This window comes from Sciurus carolinensis, chromosome 5 (assembly GCF_902686445.1).
Source record: "Sciurus carolinensis chromosome 5, mSciCar1.2, whole genome shotgun sequence".
NCBI lineage: Eukaryota > Metazoa > Chordata > Mammalia > Rodentia > Sciuridae > Sciurus > Sciurus carolinensis.
In genome coordinates, this window is record NC_062217.1 from 8,827,325 (window position 1) to 8,842,800 (window position 15,476).

Consider the following 15,476-nt stretch of genomic DNA (forward strand, 5'->3'; position numbering starts at 1 on the left):
GCATCAGAGCCGCGGGCGGTTGCCGGAGGAGGAGCTGCGTGACGAGCTGTTTGAACTTGGAGCAGCTGCTCCAGAACACTGGTGGCCTGCCTGGAGGAGGAGAGCGGTGGGACGCTTAGCCTAGGAGTGACTGCATCAAACCACAGGCGGTTGCCAGAGGAGGAGGCGAGTGGTGAGTTGATTGGACTAAAAGCGACCGCTCCTGAACACCGGTGGCCTGCCTGGAGGAGGAGCGTGGTGAGTCACCTGGTCTCGGAGCCACCGCTCCTGAACACCCGGGGGGCTACCCCAAGGAGGAGAAGGAGGAACAGGGCGGGTCACTTGGACTTGGAGTGACTGCCTAGGGCTACAGGTGGTTGGCGGGAGGAGGAGACCTGAAGTGAGTTGCTTGGACTCCTAGTGACTGCGTCGGAAACCGGGTGGCTGTCCGGAGGAGGAGGTGTGTGGCGGGTCTCTGGGTCTTGGAGCTATTGTACGGGGCTCCAGGTGGTGGCTCAGGGGAGGGGCTGCGTAGCCAGGCGATTGGTGCAGAGCAGGGTCCCAGGAGCTAGGTGGCTTCTTGCTGGAAGAGCTGCACAGAGACACGCCTAGGGGCGGAGCGAAGTTTCCAGGGCGGCGAGCAGATTCTCTGGGAGAGGCAGCCTAAGGAGACTCGCCTGTGAAGGGTGAGGCTCCCAGGCCCAGGACGTAGGTCCGGGCCCCTGGGATCGTTACAGAGGAAGACAGCCCAGCCCAGGTGGTAGTTGTAGATTGAGGGGAACTTCTAGGAGGGCAACTGACCAGCGAGACGTCCCCACCGAGTGACTCTCCCCGGCCAGGGGAGGTTTTCCCACAGGGACGGTAAAGCCAGAGACATAGGCACAAACAGGCCTTGCCTCAGCCCACAGTCTAGTTCCCCATTGGATGACCATTGGTCAACAAGTGGAGGCACCTCTGCCCACTAGCAGGGAATATACGCCACCTGAGGGTTACCACCCCTAGAGAGGCAGCTTCTTCGTGGAGCTCTGCATTATCAACCTCCTCCAAGACTTCAGGCTACTGAAGGATAAGAGGGGATATACTAGCAATCTTCAGGGACATTATAAGTTGATAGAGGAAATCTGCAACATCTTAATGACCCACTGATCCCTGAACAATATGAGAAAACAAGGGAAGAAAATGCCCCAAACAAATCTAGATGTTACATCAATAAAATCCAACGACAGCATGGCAGAAGAAATGACAGAAAGGGAGTTCAGAATGTACATAATTAAAATGATTAGGGAAGCAAACGATGAGATGAAAGAGCAAATGCAGGCATTGAACGATCGCACCAATCGACAGTTAACAGAGCAAATTCAGGAAGCAAAAGATCATTTCAATAAAGAGTTAGAGATATTGAAAAAAAACCAAACAGAAATCCTTGAAATGAAGGAAACAATAAACCAAATTAAGAACTCCATAGAAAGCATAACCAATAGGATAGAACAGCTGGAAGACAGAACTTCAGCTATAGAAGACAAAATATTTAACCTCGAAAACAAAGTTGAACAAACAGAGAAGATGGTGAGAAATCATGAACAGAATCTCCAAGAACTATGGGATATCATGAAAAGGCCAAATTTGAGAATTATTGGGACTGAAGAAGGCTTAGAGAAACAAACCAAAGGAATGAACAATCTATTTGAAGAAATAATATCAGAAAATTTCCCAAATCTGAAGAATGAAATGGAAGATCAAGTCCAAGAGGCTTATAGGATTCCAAATACACAAAATTACAACAGACCCACACCAAGGCACATTATAATGAAAATACCTAACATACAAAATAAAGACAGAATTTTAAAGGCTGTGAGAGAAAAGAACCAAATTACATTCAGGGGGAAGCCAATACGGATATCAGCAGATTTTTCATTCCAGACGCTAAAGGCTAGAAGGGCCTGGAACAACATTTTTCAAGCTCTGAAAGAAAATGGATGCCAACCAAGAATCTTATACCCAGCAAAACTTACCTTCAAATTTGACGATGAAATAAGATCATTCCATGATAAACAAAAGCTAAAAGAATTTACAAAAAGAAAGCCAGCATTACAGAACATTCTCAGCAAAATATTTCATGAGGAAGAGATAAAAAACAAAGAAGCAAATCAGCAAAGGGAGGAATTATCCTAAAGGAACTGTCAAATAACGGAGGAACCAAGATGTGTCAAAAATTTTAAATATGAACCAAATGACTGGGAATACAAATCATATCTCAATGATAACCCTGAATGTTAATGGCCTGAATTCATCAATCAAAAGACACAGACTGGCAGATTGGATTAAAAAGAAAGATCCAACAATATGTTGCCTGCAAGAGACTCACCTCATAGAAAGAGATACCCATAGACTAAAGGTGAAAGGATGGGGAAAAACATACCATGCACATGGGCTCAGCAAAAAGGCTGGAGTATCCATCCTCATTTCAGATAATGTGGACTTCAAGCCAATGTTAGTTAGAAGGGATAAAGAAGGACATTTCATACTGCTTAAGGGAAGCATAAATCAGGAAGACATAACAATCATAAACATCTATGCCCCAAACAGTGGCTTATCCATGTATGTTAAACAAATCCTTCTCAATTTTAGAAACCAAATAGACCATAACACAATAATACTAGGTGATTTTAACACGCCTCTTTCACCACTGGACAGATCTTCCAAACAAAAATTGAACAAAGAAACCATAGATCTCAATAACACAATCAATAATTTAGACTTAACAGACATTTATAGAATATACCATCCAACCAAGAGCGAATACACTTTCTTCTCAGCAGCACATGGATCCTTCTCTAAAATAGACCATATATTATGCCACAAAGCTAATGTCAGCAAATACAAGAAGATAGAGACACTACCTTGTATTCTATCAGATCATAATGGATTGAAGTTACAAATTAATGAAAGAGTAAAAAACAGAAACTACTCCAACACCTGGAGATTAAACAATATGCTACTATATGATGAATGGATAACAGAAGATATTAGGAAGGAAATTAAAAAATTCTTAGAGGTAAACGAGAACAAAGAAACATCATATCAAAATCTCTGGGACACTATGAAAGCGGTACTTAGAGGAAGATTTATTTCATGGAGCGCATTTAATAAAAGAAGTAAAACTCAAAAAATAAATGACCTAACACTACAGCTCAAAGCCCTAGAAAAAGAAGAACAGACCAACACCAAAAGTAGTAGAAGACAGGAAATAGTCAAACTGAGAGCTGAAATCAACGAAATTGAAACGAAAGAAACAATACAAAAAATTGACAAAATAAATAGTTGGTTCTTCGAAAAAATAAACAAAATTGATAAACCTTTAGCCACACTAACAAAGAGAAGACGAGAGAAAACCCAAACTACTAAAATTCGGAATGAACAAGGAAATATCACAACAGACACGACTGAAATACAACACATAATTAGAAGGTATTTTGAAAATCTATACTCCAACAAAATAGAAAATTTCGAAGACATCAACAGGTTCCTAGAGACATATGAATTGCCTAAACTGAAGGAGGAGGACATACACAATTTAAATAGACCAATTTCAAGTAATGAAATAGAAGAAGTCATCAAAAGCCTTCCAACAAAGAAAAGTCCAGGACCAGATGGGTTCTCAGCCGAGTTCTACAAAACTTTTAAAGAAGAACTCATTCCAATACTTCTCAAAGTATTCCAGAAAATAGAAGAGGAGGGAACTCTCCCAAACTCATTCTATGAAGCCAATATTACCCTGATTCCTAAACCAGACAGAGACACATCAAGGAAAGAAAATTTCAGACCAATATCCTTAATGAACATCGACGCAAAAATTCTAAACAAAATTTTAGCAAATCGCATACAAAAACATATTAAAAAGATAGTGCACCATGATCAAGTGGGTTTCATCCCAGGGATGCAAGGTTGGTTCAACATCAGGAAATCAATAAATGTCATTCACCATATCAATAGACTTAAAGTCAAGAATCACATGATTATTTAGATAGATGCAGAAAAAGCATTTGATAAAATACAGCACCCCTTCATGCTCAAAACACTAGAAAAAATAGGGATAGTGGGAACATTTCTTAACATTGTAAAGGCCATCTACGCTAAACCCATGGCTAATATCATTCTAAATGGTGAAAAACTGAAAGCATTCCCTCTAAAAACTGGAACAAGGCAGGGATGCCCTCTTTCACCATTTCTATTCAATATCGTCCTTGAAACTCTAGCCAGAGCAATTAGACAGACCAAAGAAATTAAAGGGATACGAATAGGAAAAGAAGAACTCAAACTATCCCTATTTGCTGATGATATGATGGTATACTTAGAGGAACCAGGAAATTCCACCAGAAAACTTTTAGATCTCATAAGTGAATTCAGTAAAGTAGCGGGATATAAGATCAATGCATATAAATCTAAGGCATTTTTATATATAAGCGATGAATCTTCAGAAAGAGAAATCAGGAAAACTACCCCATTCACAATAGCTTCGAAAAAAATAAAATACTTGGGAATCAATCTCACAAAAGAGGTGAAAGACCTCTACAATGAGAACTACAGAACACTAAAGAAAGAAATTCAAGAAAACCTTAGAAGATGGAAAGATCTCCCATGTTCTTGGATAGGAAGAATTAATATTGTCAAAATGGCCATACTACCAAAAGTGCTATACAGATTCAATGCAATTCCAATTAAAATCCCAATGATGTACCTTACAGAAATAGAGCAAGCAATTATGAAATTCATCTGGAAGAATAAAAAATCCAGAATAGCTAAAGCAATCCTTGGCAGAAAGAGTGAAGCAGGGGGTATCGCAATACCAGATCTTCAACTCTACTACAAAGCAATAGTAACAAAAACGGCATGGTATTGGTACCAAAATAGAAAGGTGGATCAATGGTACAGAATAGAGGACACGGACACAAACCCAAATAAATACAATTTTCTCATACTAGACAAAGGGGCCAAAAATATGCAATGGAGAAAAGATAGCCTCTTCAACAAATGGTGCTGGGAGAATTGGAAATCCATATGCAACAGAATGAAACTAAACCCATATCTCTCACCATGCATGAAACTAAACTCAAAATGGATTAAGGATCTCGGAATCAGACCAGAGACCTTGCATCTTATAGAAGAAAAAGTAGGTCCAGAGCTTCAACATGTCGGCTTAGGACCAGACTTCCTCAACAGGACTCCCATAGCACAAGAAATAAAAGCAAGAATTAATAACTGGGATAGATTCAAACTAAAAAGCTTTCTCTCAGCAAAGGAAACTATCAGCAATGCAAAGAAAGAGCCTACAGAGTGGGAGAAAATCTTTGCCAATCATACTTCAGATAGAGCGCTAATCTCCAGAATCTATAAAGAACTCAAAAAACTCTACACCAAGAATGTAAATAATCCAACTGACAAATGGGCTAAGGAAATGAATAGACACTTCACAGAAGAAGATATACAAGCAATCAACAAACATATGGAAAAATGTTCAACATCTCTAGTAATAAGAGAAATGCAAATCAAAACCACCCTAAGATTCCATCTCACCCCAATTAGAATGGCAATTATCAAGAATACAAGCAACAACAGGTGTTGGCGAGGATGTGGGGAGAAAGGTACACTCTTACTTTGCTGGTGGGGCTGCAAATTAGTGCAGCCACTCTGGAAAGCAGTGTGGAGATTCCTTAGAAAACTTGGAATGTAAACACCATTTGACCCAGCTATCCCACTCCGTGGCCTATACCCAAAGGACTTAAAATCAGCATATTACAGAGATACAGCCACATCAATGTTCATAGCTGCTCAGTTCACAATAGCCAGATTGTGGAACCAACCTAGATGTCCTTCAATTGATGAATGGATAAAGAAAATGTGGTATATATATATACAATGGAATATTACTCAGCCATAAAGAACGATAAAATTATGGCATTTGCAGGCAAATGGAGGAAACTGGAGAATATCATGCTAAGTGAGATAAGCCAATCTCAAAAAACCAAAGGACGAATGATATCGCTAATAAGTGGATGATGACACATAATGGGGGGTGGGAAGTGTTAGTGTTGGGGTTGGAGTTGGGTTTAGGGAGGGGGGCAGGAGTGGAGGAAGGAAGGACTGTATAGATGGAGGGGAAGGGTGGGGGGGGAAGGGAAAAAATGGCAGAATGAATCAAACAACATTACCCTATGTAAATTTATGATTACACAAATGGTATGCCTTTACGCCATGTACAGACAGAGAAAAAACATGTATCCCATTTGTTTACAATAAAAAAAAAAAAAAAAAGATCCATGATTCATAGTTTTGGTTCTTAGGTAAGATCTGAAGAGCAATTTCCCCCCAAAATTATAACACTGTCATACATTGGAATTCTAGAAGCATTTCTGAACAATTTTCCCACATATATTCTCTCCTTGTTTTCTAGCACTTGGGTCATGGGACAAAAACTTGATCACATAGCACAAAATACTAGATCTTGACTTTCCTGGGTGAAAGTCTGAAAACTCCTGATGTCTGCATCTTTAGACGAAAGCTGTCTACCTAATCTTAGAGTAGTATTTTCTTGATGAATTTAATATTGAAACATAAGCATCAAAAGATCTTAAATAAAACATAATCAAGACATAGTATTATAATTATGTTGCTATCTTGGGCTATCTATTTTAGTGCTTTTTCATACAAAAAAATAAAAAGTCTTAACACCATTTTCCTGCTATTAAATCTTTGCTGATTTAAAATACACCAGGTGCTCTTGTTCTCCTGAGAACTAAAGGGATTTCAAGTACGAAGTTGAAAATTAGCAATATTCTGCCACATTATGAAGACTATTCTCCTGAGAAAAACTCAATGTCGAATTGATCTTAGTGCTGGATTACAGCAAGCCTTCAAAAATAGCAACTCCGTCTACAGTCTTCTCTTTTATACCTTTAAGGTCAGGAAGAACAATAATAAATGAAGGGTCAGAGCATGGAAATACACTAAAGAAAAAAAGGAGAAAAACAGCAACTTTTTAATAGCAATGACAAGTGAATTTGAACTTCCATTTGTGGGCTGTCATGAGAAGATGTCAGCAAAATTTCAAGTCAAGCCACTCTCCTAAATCAAAGCGACCGTCATTCAACCAAATCTTCAATTCAAAGAAGAGTGTCATATGCTTTTTTTCAAAATGCCTACAGATTTTTTAAAGCTGTTAAAGATATTTTCAGATTAATGGCACAGGCTAATCTGAAATGCGCGATTCTGAAGACCTCAGCAGTGCCGAGGTCTTGGGCCCTTATGTTGAAATGGGTTCCTGAGAGGATTCCACAGATACATTCTGCGGGCCGGTGTGCTGAGTTTCAGGAACAAGGAGTATGGAACTCTTAGTTGAGTAGACATTTTATATCTTTACAGAAGAAAAAAAAAATCCTCTTTAGTGAGACTGCTCAGGATGCAAATATAAAACAAAGAAGAAACTCAATTAGTTGAACTCAACACTCCTTGAATCATGAACGGGAAGGATTCTATTCCAATGTCAGTGGCATTTGGCAAGTGCTTGGAAAGCTCCTCTCTAAGAAAAGCACCCAAGTCAGTGGGATCAGGAGAAGCACTCTTTAGGAGGAAACATTTGTGCTCAGGGAGCTATGAAAAGATCCAGGTGCATCTTGGGTCATTGTGGAAAAGAAGCCTGAAGAAACAGGTTGAGACCAGACTCGGTAGTGTTGATCCTTGTCCTGCAAGGGAGGAGCAGCCAGGAACTGACATGATCAGATGTGACGTTTAATAACTACTTCTGTTATGGCTTAGATATGAGGTCTCTCCCAAAAGCTCACATGTGAGACAATGCAAGAAAGTTTAGAGGTGAAATGACTGTGTTACAAGGGCCTTGACCTAATCAGTGTGTTAATCCCAATAGGGATTAAGTGGGTGCTAACTGTAGGCAAGTAGGTATGGCTGGAGGAGGTGGGCCATTTGGGGCATGCCTTTGGGGTTTATATTTTGTGAACTAAACTTAGTCTCTCCCTCTGCTTCCTGGTGCAATTTCCTGAGCTGCCTTCCTCCTCCATGCCCTTTTGACATGTCCTGCCTCACCTTGGGCGCAGAGCAATTGAGTTGGCCATAGGTGGACTGATTCCTCTGAAACCACAAGAACCAAATAAACTTTTCCTCTAAAATTATTCTTGTCAGGTATTTTGGCCACAGCAGTGAAAAAGCTGACTAACACAATCTCTGGTGGCAGTGGCTGAGAGGAAGGTGACGTCAGAAGCAAATGAGAAAACCATTCAAAGGCCTAGGTGACAAGTCTGAATGAGGGCACCAGACATGAGTTGAGGGTGGAGCCTGACCTGTGTCCTGAGAAGTGGCATGTGCCTCCTCTTGGGAACAGGAACCGGCACCCAAACTTGACATTCAAACCAGAGTTTTGAAGGCATCTGAGCAGATTGAGACAGTAAACTGAAGAGCTACTTTTATTTAACATGTGAAAAATTAGTCTCTTTTTAGCTGATACTTATTCGGGTTACTTTTGAACATTTAAAATGTGTTAATGAATAATTCTCACATTAGTAATTACATGCACTATAGTACCCCAACTATTATGTCAAATATTTTACCTCAAACTACTCTGGTAGTTTCTTAAACAGAGAGAGAATTACTCAGGTAAACTTTCTTCTTTATGTATCAAGGCAATATTATTCATAAAAGTCATATTACCTATTAATCCAACTCTGAAAAGATTTATGGAAGTCCTCCGGGGAGATTTTCATATGATACCCTGAGTAGAACGTAATACTAGGCCTGAAGGGAGTCAACTGACTGGTGACCAGAAATACAAAACCATCTCTAAAGAGCAAGCCTAAGTCTAGCCAGTAGCCTGGTTGTAGTTAATTCATTCATTCACCCATCTATTGAACACCTAGGCTCCATGACGACAAAGACAGACCAACGTGTAAGTGCTGTAACAGAGGCTCAACCAGATAATTCAAAAATTCAAAGTTCCATGTCTCAGGAGTTCAGCAAAGAAATTACCTGAACCTTCATGATATTGGTTTGCCCGTCAAGTAAGATAACAGGAGACGTGCCCCACATAGGAAACAATATGTGCAAGCCCCCTGGCAAAACGTCTCTCGACCAATTTTACAATTTGAGGCACTCTGAGAACGAGAATATGAGATAAGGGGGTAGTAGCAGCAGCACTAGATAAGACACTTTATGTCACCCTTAGAAGTTTTGATTCTATCCTATAGGAAATAATGAGATACTGAATAATTTTAAGCAGAAGCCCAATGTGACAAGATTTGAATTTTAAAAATATCATGCAAGCCACTGTGTGGAAAAAGAACTAGAGAGGGTAAAGAAAGCTAGTCCAGAGTGAGCCAGCTGATTGAAGGCAGCTAACACTGGAGAGAAGAAGCACTAAAGATCGGAATGAAGGCAGTTGCTGCCAGGAAGGGAGGATGAGCAGCAGGAACCCGAGGGAGGAAAGCAGGTGAAAGCACCGGGTATGACGGGAAGGGCGTGAGGGAGCGGCAAGGGCTGGGACGATTCCATCCAGGGAGCCAGGGAAGTGACTGTCACGCACTGAGACAGAAATTACACTAAGGGGCAAATCTGCAGAGGAAAGCCACAGGCCATGCATGTTCGTCTGTGACCCGGTGCACTGGCCGTGGAGGGGTGCCGCTCAGAGGAGGAGAACCTGCTGAAAGGAGCACAGTGGCCAGCAGTGCCCCCTCTGTGCCTTTGGCTCCTTGAGACCCCCTCCCCCTGCGGCTGCTACCAAAGCCAGCCCATCCCGTGTAGGATGCTCTTCCAGGGGTCAGCGTCAGCTCAGGGGCTCCCCTCGCCTACCTGAGACCTTCTCACAACTGAGGTGCAGTTGGAGGCGCGTCCCACCCAGTCTCTCCATCTCTCCCCTTCACAGGCTGGGATCCAAAAGCGCTGCCTACTTCTGCTCCGTCCTTCTCTATCCCCACAAACATTTCCCCAAATAAAGCCCTTGCCCCTCTAATCCCCTGAAAGGACCCAGACTGACGCAAGGCAGTGTGGTGAGGTCTAATCAGCAACCGGAATGCTCCGAGTCGCTGTGCACAGGAACCACTGACTCCTGGGGAGGACCAGTCTCCCCGTGGCTGCAGACCCTCAGGAGACCGTTTTAGAACACTATGCCCCACAGTGCCGGAGCTGGAGAAGGCCGCTGGCTAGACAGGCAGACATGGGCTACGTGGCATTGTTGGTGTGGACCAGCTTTCAGACAATTTAAGATTATGACGCAGCATCAGAATCGTGTAGAAAGGAAATTGCCAGCACCTGCCCTAGTCCTGTTGTAATCTGTGCATAAATGAGTAACATTTTACAGTGCTTCAATCTTCCTGCTGGTTTTGAAATATGAGAACTGAGGAGAAGGGGTTTGCTCCATTCTTTCCAAGTAAGAGATACTAAGTATAAAATAACTGGGTCAGGACAAATCAATACCCTCCAGTGCCTGGGGACTCGGTGTTCCCCTCCTGCACCGAGGCTTTGCCAACTCGCCGCCTGGCTCTGCTCTAATAGTACACGCTTGATCCCCCAGCACTGTGCTTTTGAATGAATTTTTAAAGCTTTAATTGGCTATATAGATGATTATGGGGTGTGTTTGTTCATGTTGTAAAATATTTTAATATTAGTTCTGTCTCAACCTTACCTTGAACTTCTTCCACTTCCTCTGTAATTTGCCAAATTATCATGAGCACAGCTGAAACCAAGAATTGTTACTAATGGTAATGATAATGATGTAATTTTATTCATAAACTACACAGAAACTGCATCTTCATTCAAATTATCTAAATGGCTGGATTCTCTAAGTGATTACAACTTAGATGTTTAGGTTTGCAAGAATCCCTACAGGAAAACCATTGGTGTTTAAGGCAGGTAGGCTGCCAACCCTGGGCACGCTCCCAACTCTCTCAGCCTAAAGACATGCTCACCTAGGTAGAAGCCACCTGGGGTGGCCAAACAAGGGAAAAGCAAGATGACAATTCTAGAAAGCATCACATATGTATAGACAAGGAGAGAGAGAAAGAAACCATGGTGATTTTATTTGTTTTGAATTGCTCTGCAAAAACATGGTAATTGTTCTGGTCTCTGTCAAGAGCATCTACAGGTCTGTACTTTTAATCTAGAGACAATGGTGTACTTGTATTGTGAAATCCGTACTTCATATGTAAGACTACATAAAAATTGTGGGTTGATTTAAATAATTACACTGATGGTAGAACTCAAACTTAAATTCTTACATCTAGAGGTCAAATTGCACATTAACACACACTTCATATTTAAGTTATGTAAAAATGGTGGGCTAATTTCAAATAATTACTGGTAGTAGAACTCAAATTCTTTCTTCAGCTAGAGGTAAAATTATATCATGTATTTGCCTCTAATTAAAAGATGGACGGTCCATAAATATGTTACAGATGTTTTTACAGCCTAAATTCATCATTCATCTAAGCATTAGCAAAATCTTCAATTTTCATGTAAAACTATTTTGATCTCTCTTGCAAGCTTCTTATCTGAAACAACTTACAAATTGCAAACATGCATTTCACGCATGACACTTGGTAAAAATAAAATATTCCATCTTTAAAGACAAAGAGAAAACTAAATATATAGTAAGACTGTATGCTTAAAAAGATAAGCTCTAAATACTTAGTAAGTCTATATAGTTTATTTATTTTCTGTCAAAATTATCTCAAACATTCCCCAGGATCCTAGGTTTAACAGCAGTAGGCATAAAAAATTACTAGCGATATCTGCAGGTTAGCAAACACAAGGTGAGATGCAACATGCAGTCAACCAAAGTCCAGGCTCCCTTGGGGACAGGGATGAGCACTGCAAAAGTAACGTTTCATATTCTACTAATTATTTGTCTTCTTAGAATTGATCAAATGGTAAAAAGAAACAAAATTATTTACCTTCTTGAACTTCTGGCTCCATCAAGTGATCAATCTACGGATGGCTATATATTGGTGTTCTCTTGATCATTTCTTGAAAACTAGGCAAGCAATAAAATGTCAAATGGTATTAATGAAGTAGAAATATGTACTGAGCATATTCATGCTTACCCGAGAAAGTGTAACTTCAAATATAGCTGAGGGAACATTGAAGGACCACATTATAAAAAAGCATGATTTAATCAAGACCAACTCAACACTACTTAGTACCAATCAAAACTGGAACAAAGGTTTCAGTGTCAGAAATTCTATCAACTAGTAGAGAAAGAACACATCCTCACCAGAGACGAACACAGCTGCCACAGAAGAGGCATCACATCTTTTGCTTGCCTAGAAGACAGCAGTTCTAAAATTTAAGAGGTGATTAAAACATTGGGAAGAAATGGGTTTTGTTTGGTACAGTGAAAACTGCAATATTAATCTAAAATAAAGCATCCTAGCAACAGATACAAAGTTCATTTGTTCCTATCTATGCGTCATTAGCACGTCCTCAATGTCAAACAGCACCACAGCCAGATGATCTTCCAAATAGCTTCTAACGTCTATGCACACCATCCCAGAAGACATCTAAGACTGAATAAATCGAAATACTACATGCCTCTCAAATGGAGCCGATAATCAGAATTAGCTAAAATGAGCCATTACTCAAATTTCGCAAAAGTTTGATTGGTATCATATAAGATGTCACAGTACTACCATAAATTAGTAAAACACTCCTTTCTTCCAAAGATCCCAAACCACTTTTCAGTCACATACTTGACAGCATGCCTCAGTAAGTTAGAAGCCAAATTATTTTCCCTACCGTTTACAAACAAGGTCACAGCGCAAATAAAAGCAAGACATATCTTTTGTTCCCAATTTAGTATCTCTTCCATTTAAGAAAGCAGTCTTTATTACACCTGTCCACATGAAAGCTAGTATTTATTAAATGTTAAGCCTGACACACCTACATGACTTAACCGAGTTTACAGAAGGTTAAAAAGTGTCACCCACAACTTCGGTTTTGTTGCTGAGCCCTCTGGTAGAGGCTGAAGGTTTGCATCAAAGCACAGTTTACTACTGTACACACTGGCAACGGGGCCATGCAGAAGGATTAGGATCCCAACAGCTGCAGCTACCACGCCTCTGGTTACACAGCAGTGAGGCTGGGACACCTTACAGAGGGGGCTGAAGTACAGCAGAATAAGCATGGTCCATGAAAGAGTTAAAACTAACAGCTGAACGCAAACCACTCCCACAAGAGAGCAAAGACTGTACAGAGGAAGGGATCCAGTTCTCCCACGTCAATGTCCAGGCTTGTTCTACTACTCCACAGCTATGACGTCTTAAGAAACGGAGGTCGTGTAATTTTCACATGCCCAGTCTGGATGTGAACAGTGTTTTCAGAATCCAACAATTGCATCAGACTGTGTGCAGCACCGCCCTGCACCTAGGAATCAAATCATCCCCACTCCTTCCTATTCAGAGGGAATGGCAGGCTGAGTGTGTTCACCTCTGCCCTGCGCAGGTACGCTGCGCACTTGTAGGCATCATAGACGTTCCCCTGTCTCTAAAAGACCCTCCTTGATGCAAGTTACTTGAGGTAACAAAGCCAAGCAATGTGGCAAAGTTAAACTTGGAACTGCAAGAAACACCTGACACACCATGACTTAACACAGAGGTGAACTAGAACTCTGCTGTACTTGGCAGGCCTGAGCTTCAGGAGGCTCCCTCCAGTTTAGTTGCTCCTGTCAATAATTAGCTTGTGGTTTTGACCATATACTTAGCATGCTTTCTGGCTTTCTCTTCTACTAAACAGGAATATAAAAGGCACATAATATACTTGTTGTGGGTAAATATTGTTGGTAAAAAACATTCTAGAAAGTCTAAAATCCTAAACAATGCAAACTCCTATTTATAGGCAGTTAATTTGGGGCAAAGGACACCCCTGACTATTTTTAAAAGAAGAATAAAGAATTACTTGATATATAAAAATTATGACTTCTTCAAAGAGCTGTTTGAATGATCATGCAATCCTTAGTGCTGGACTTCTTCAGAAGCATACTCCCTAAGTCAATCATCTTAGCCAACTGTTGACACAATCATTTCAGTAATACAGAACGGTTTAAAAAGCAGACACAGCCTCCGACTGTGTGTGTCCTAGAGCAGACCTCTACTTCCATTAGGAACCAGAAAAGCAGGTTTTCAAATACACACAAACACATGCATGCTCACACGCTCCTGTAGGACCGCATCAGAGCTGTCTAAGCACCAAGACCTCCACACACCGATTACTGGCAAAGGGAAAGAGGCTGAGAAGCCCAAGAGGAAATGTGACCCAGCACAGCTTCAGGCAACTTCACAGAAGTGTGCAGACAAAAGAACAGCTGGCAAGGCATCCAGGCATGGAGGGCCTGGAACCCACAGAAGGAAGTACACCTGACACACTCACTGACCTTGCACTCAAAGTAATGAATAATTATGCTGTTTAGGGGAAGAGGCGAATTTCCCAAGCATGAGAAGGCAAACAGCAAATTTCAGAAGACAAACACCGGACTTTCAGTTGCTACTCCTGGAAAACCACCTTTAGGAATAAGGACTGACTAGCAGCTGGAGTCTTGTAAAGACTGAAAACCAGACTTGAATCCACTGGATTCTGACTTGAAGTGATCAACCCTGCTGCCTGGCATAAAACCTCTGGGATCCTATGGCGGGGATCAGAACAGCCACAATTTCTCATTCAGAATTCCTTTCACTCAAAATTCACCAAGCGCATCAACAAACAGACTATAGAAATAAACACACAGGTGACCCAGATAATGGAATTATTTGATATAGACTTCAAAGTAATTGTTTATGATGATCAAAAAACATGGAAAACTACACCAAAGAACTACAATCTATAAAAAAACATGAGTTGACTAGAAAGGAAGGATAAATAACAATAAATGAAACAACTCAATATGTGGGTTTGACAGCACATGTAGATAAAGCTGAAGAAAAGGTTAATGAGCTGGAAGAAAATTTTATAGAAAAGATATATGATGGTATCACCTTGATGTAACAGGTACATTAGTTTGCTTTCAATAATGATAAATTTGCTTTGCTGCTGATTATTTTCAGAAGGCAATCTATTTTTTTAAGTAAAACAAAACCCTGGAATTTTGAGTTAGATTTGGGTTCAGGTAAAACATTTCACTGACTAGATGAGTGACTTTCATAGTCAGTTAATGTCTCTAAACTTGCCTATTCCTTTGTAAAAGGATTATTCTTTGGTTATAAGGTTAAATGGAAAAAGAGGATGTACTATTGAATGGTTCTATAAATATCATATTTTCAGCATGTTTCTCATGGTCCTGAATATCCATTTTCCCCTTATTCCTAGTCATAGACCAGGAAGAAACCACATTTCTAAGCATGTCTTTGTGTTGCCATATGCTCAGTTCAGGTCAATGAAATGGAAGAAAAGCGACTTTTTTAGTCATTCTTAATGTAAGACATTCTGCTTGTCCTGGATTTTGGTTCTCT

General features: G+C 40.6%; 1 protein-coding gene across 8 annotated transcripts in view; it reads right to left on the reverse strand.

Moving 5' to 3' along the window:
* LOC124985226 (putative methyltransferase-like protein 21E) overlaps nucleotides 1–14,173 on the reverse strand; it is a 32,205-nt gene extending 18,032 nt beyond the window's left edge. For 3 of the 8 annotated variants that reach the window (XM_047553784.1, XM_047553783.1, XM_047553777.1), the window contains exons 1-3: nucleotides 12,963–14,173; nucleotides 12,251–12,315; nucleotides 11,931–12,010 (exon numbers count right to left, since the gene is read on the reverse strand). In XM_047553784.1, coding sequence (XP_047409740.1) covers nucleotides 11,931–11,952 — 22 coding nt within the window. In that variant the 5' untranslated portion in view covers nucleotides 11,953–12,010; nucleotides 12,251–12,315; nucleotides 12,963–14,173. Of the gene's footprint in view, nucleotides 1–11,930; nucleotides 12,011–12,250; nucleotides 12,316–12,771; nucleotides 12,787–12,915 lie in introns of those variants that run through there. The other 5 variants (XM_047553778.1, XM_047553781.1, XM_047553780.1 and 2 more) reach the window with 5 other exon arrangements.
* Nucleotides 14,174–15,476: the final 1,303 nt, after the last annotated feature.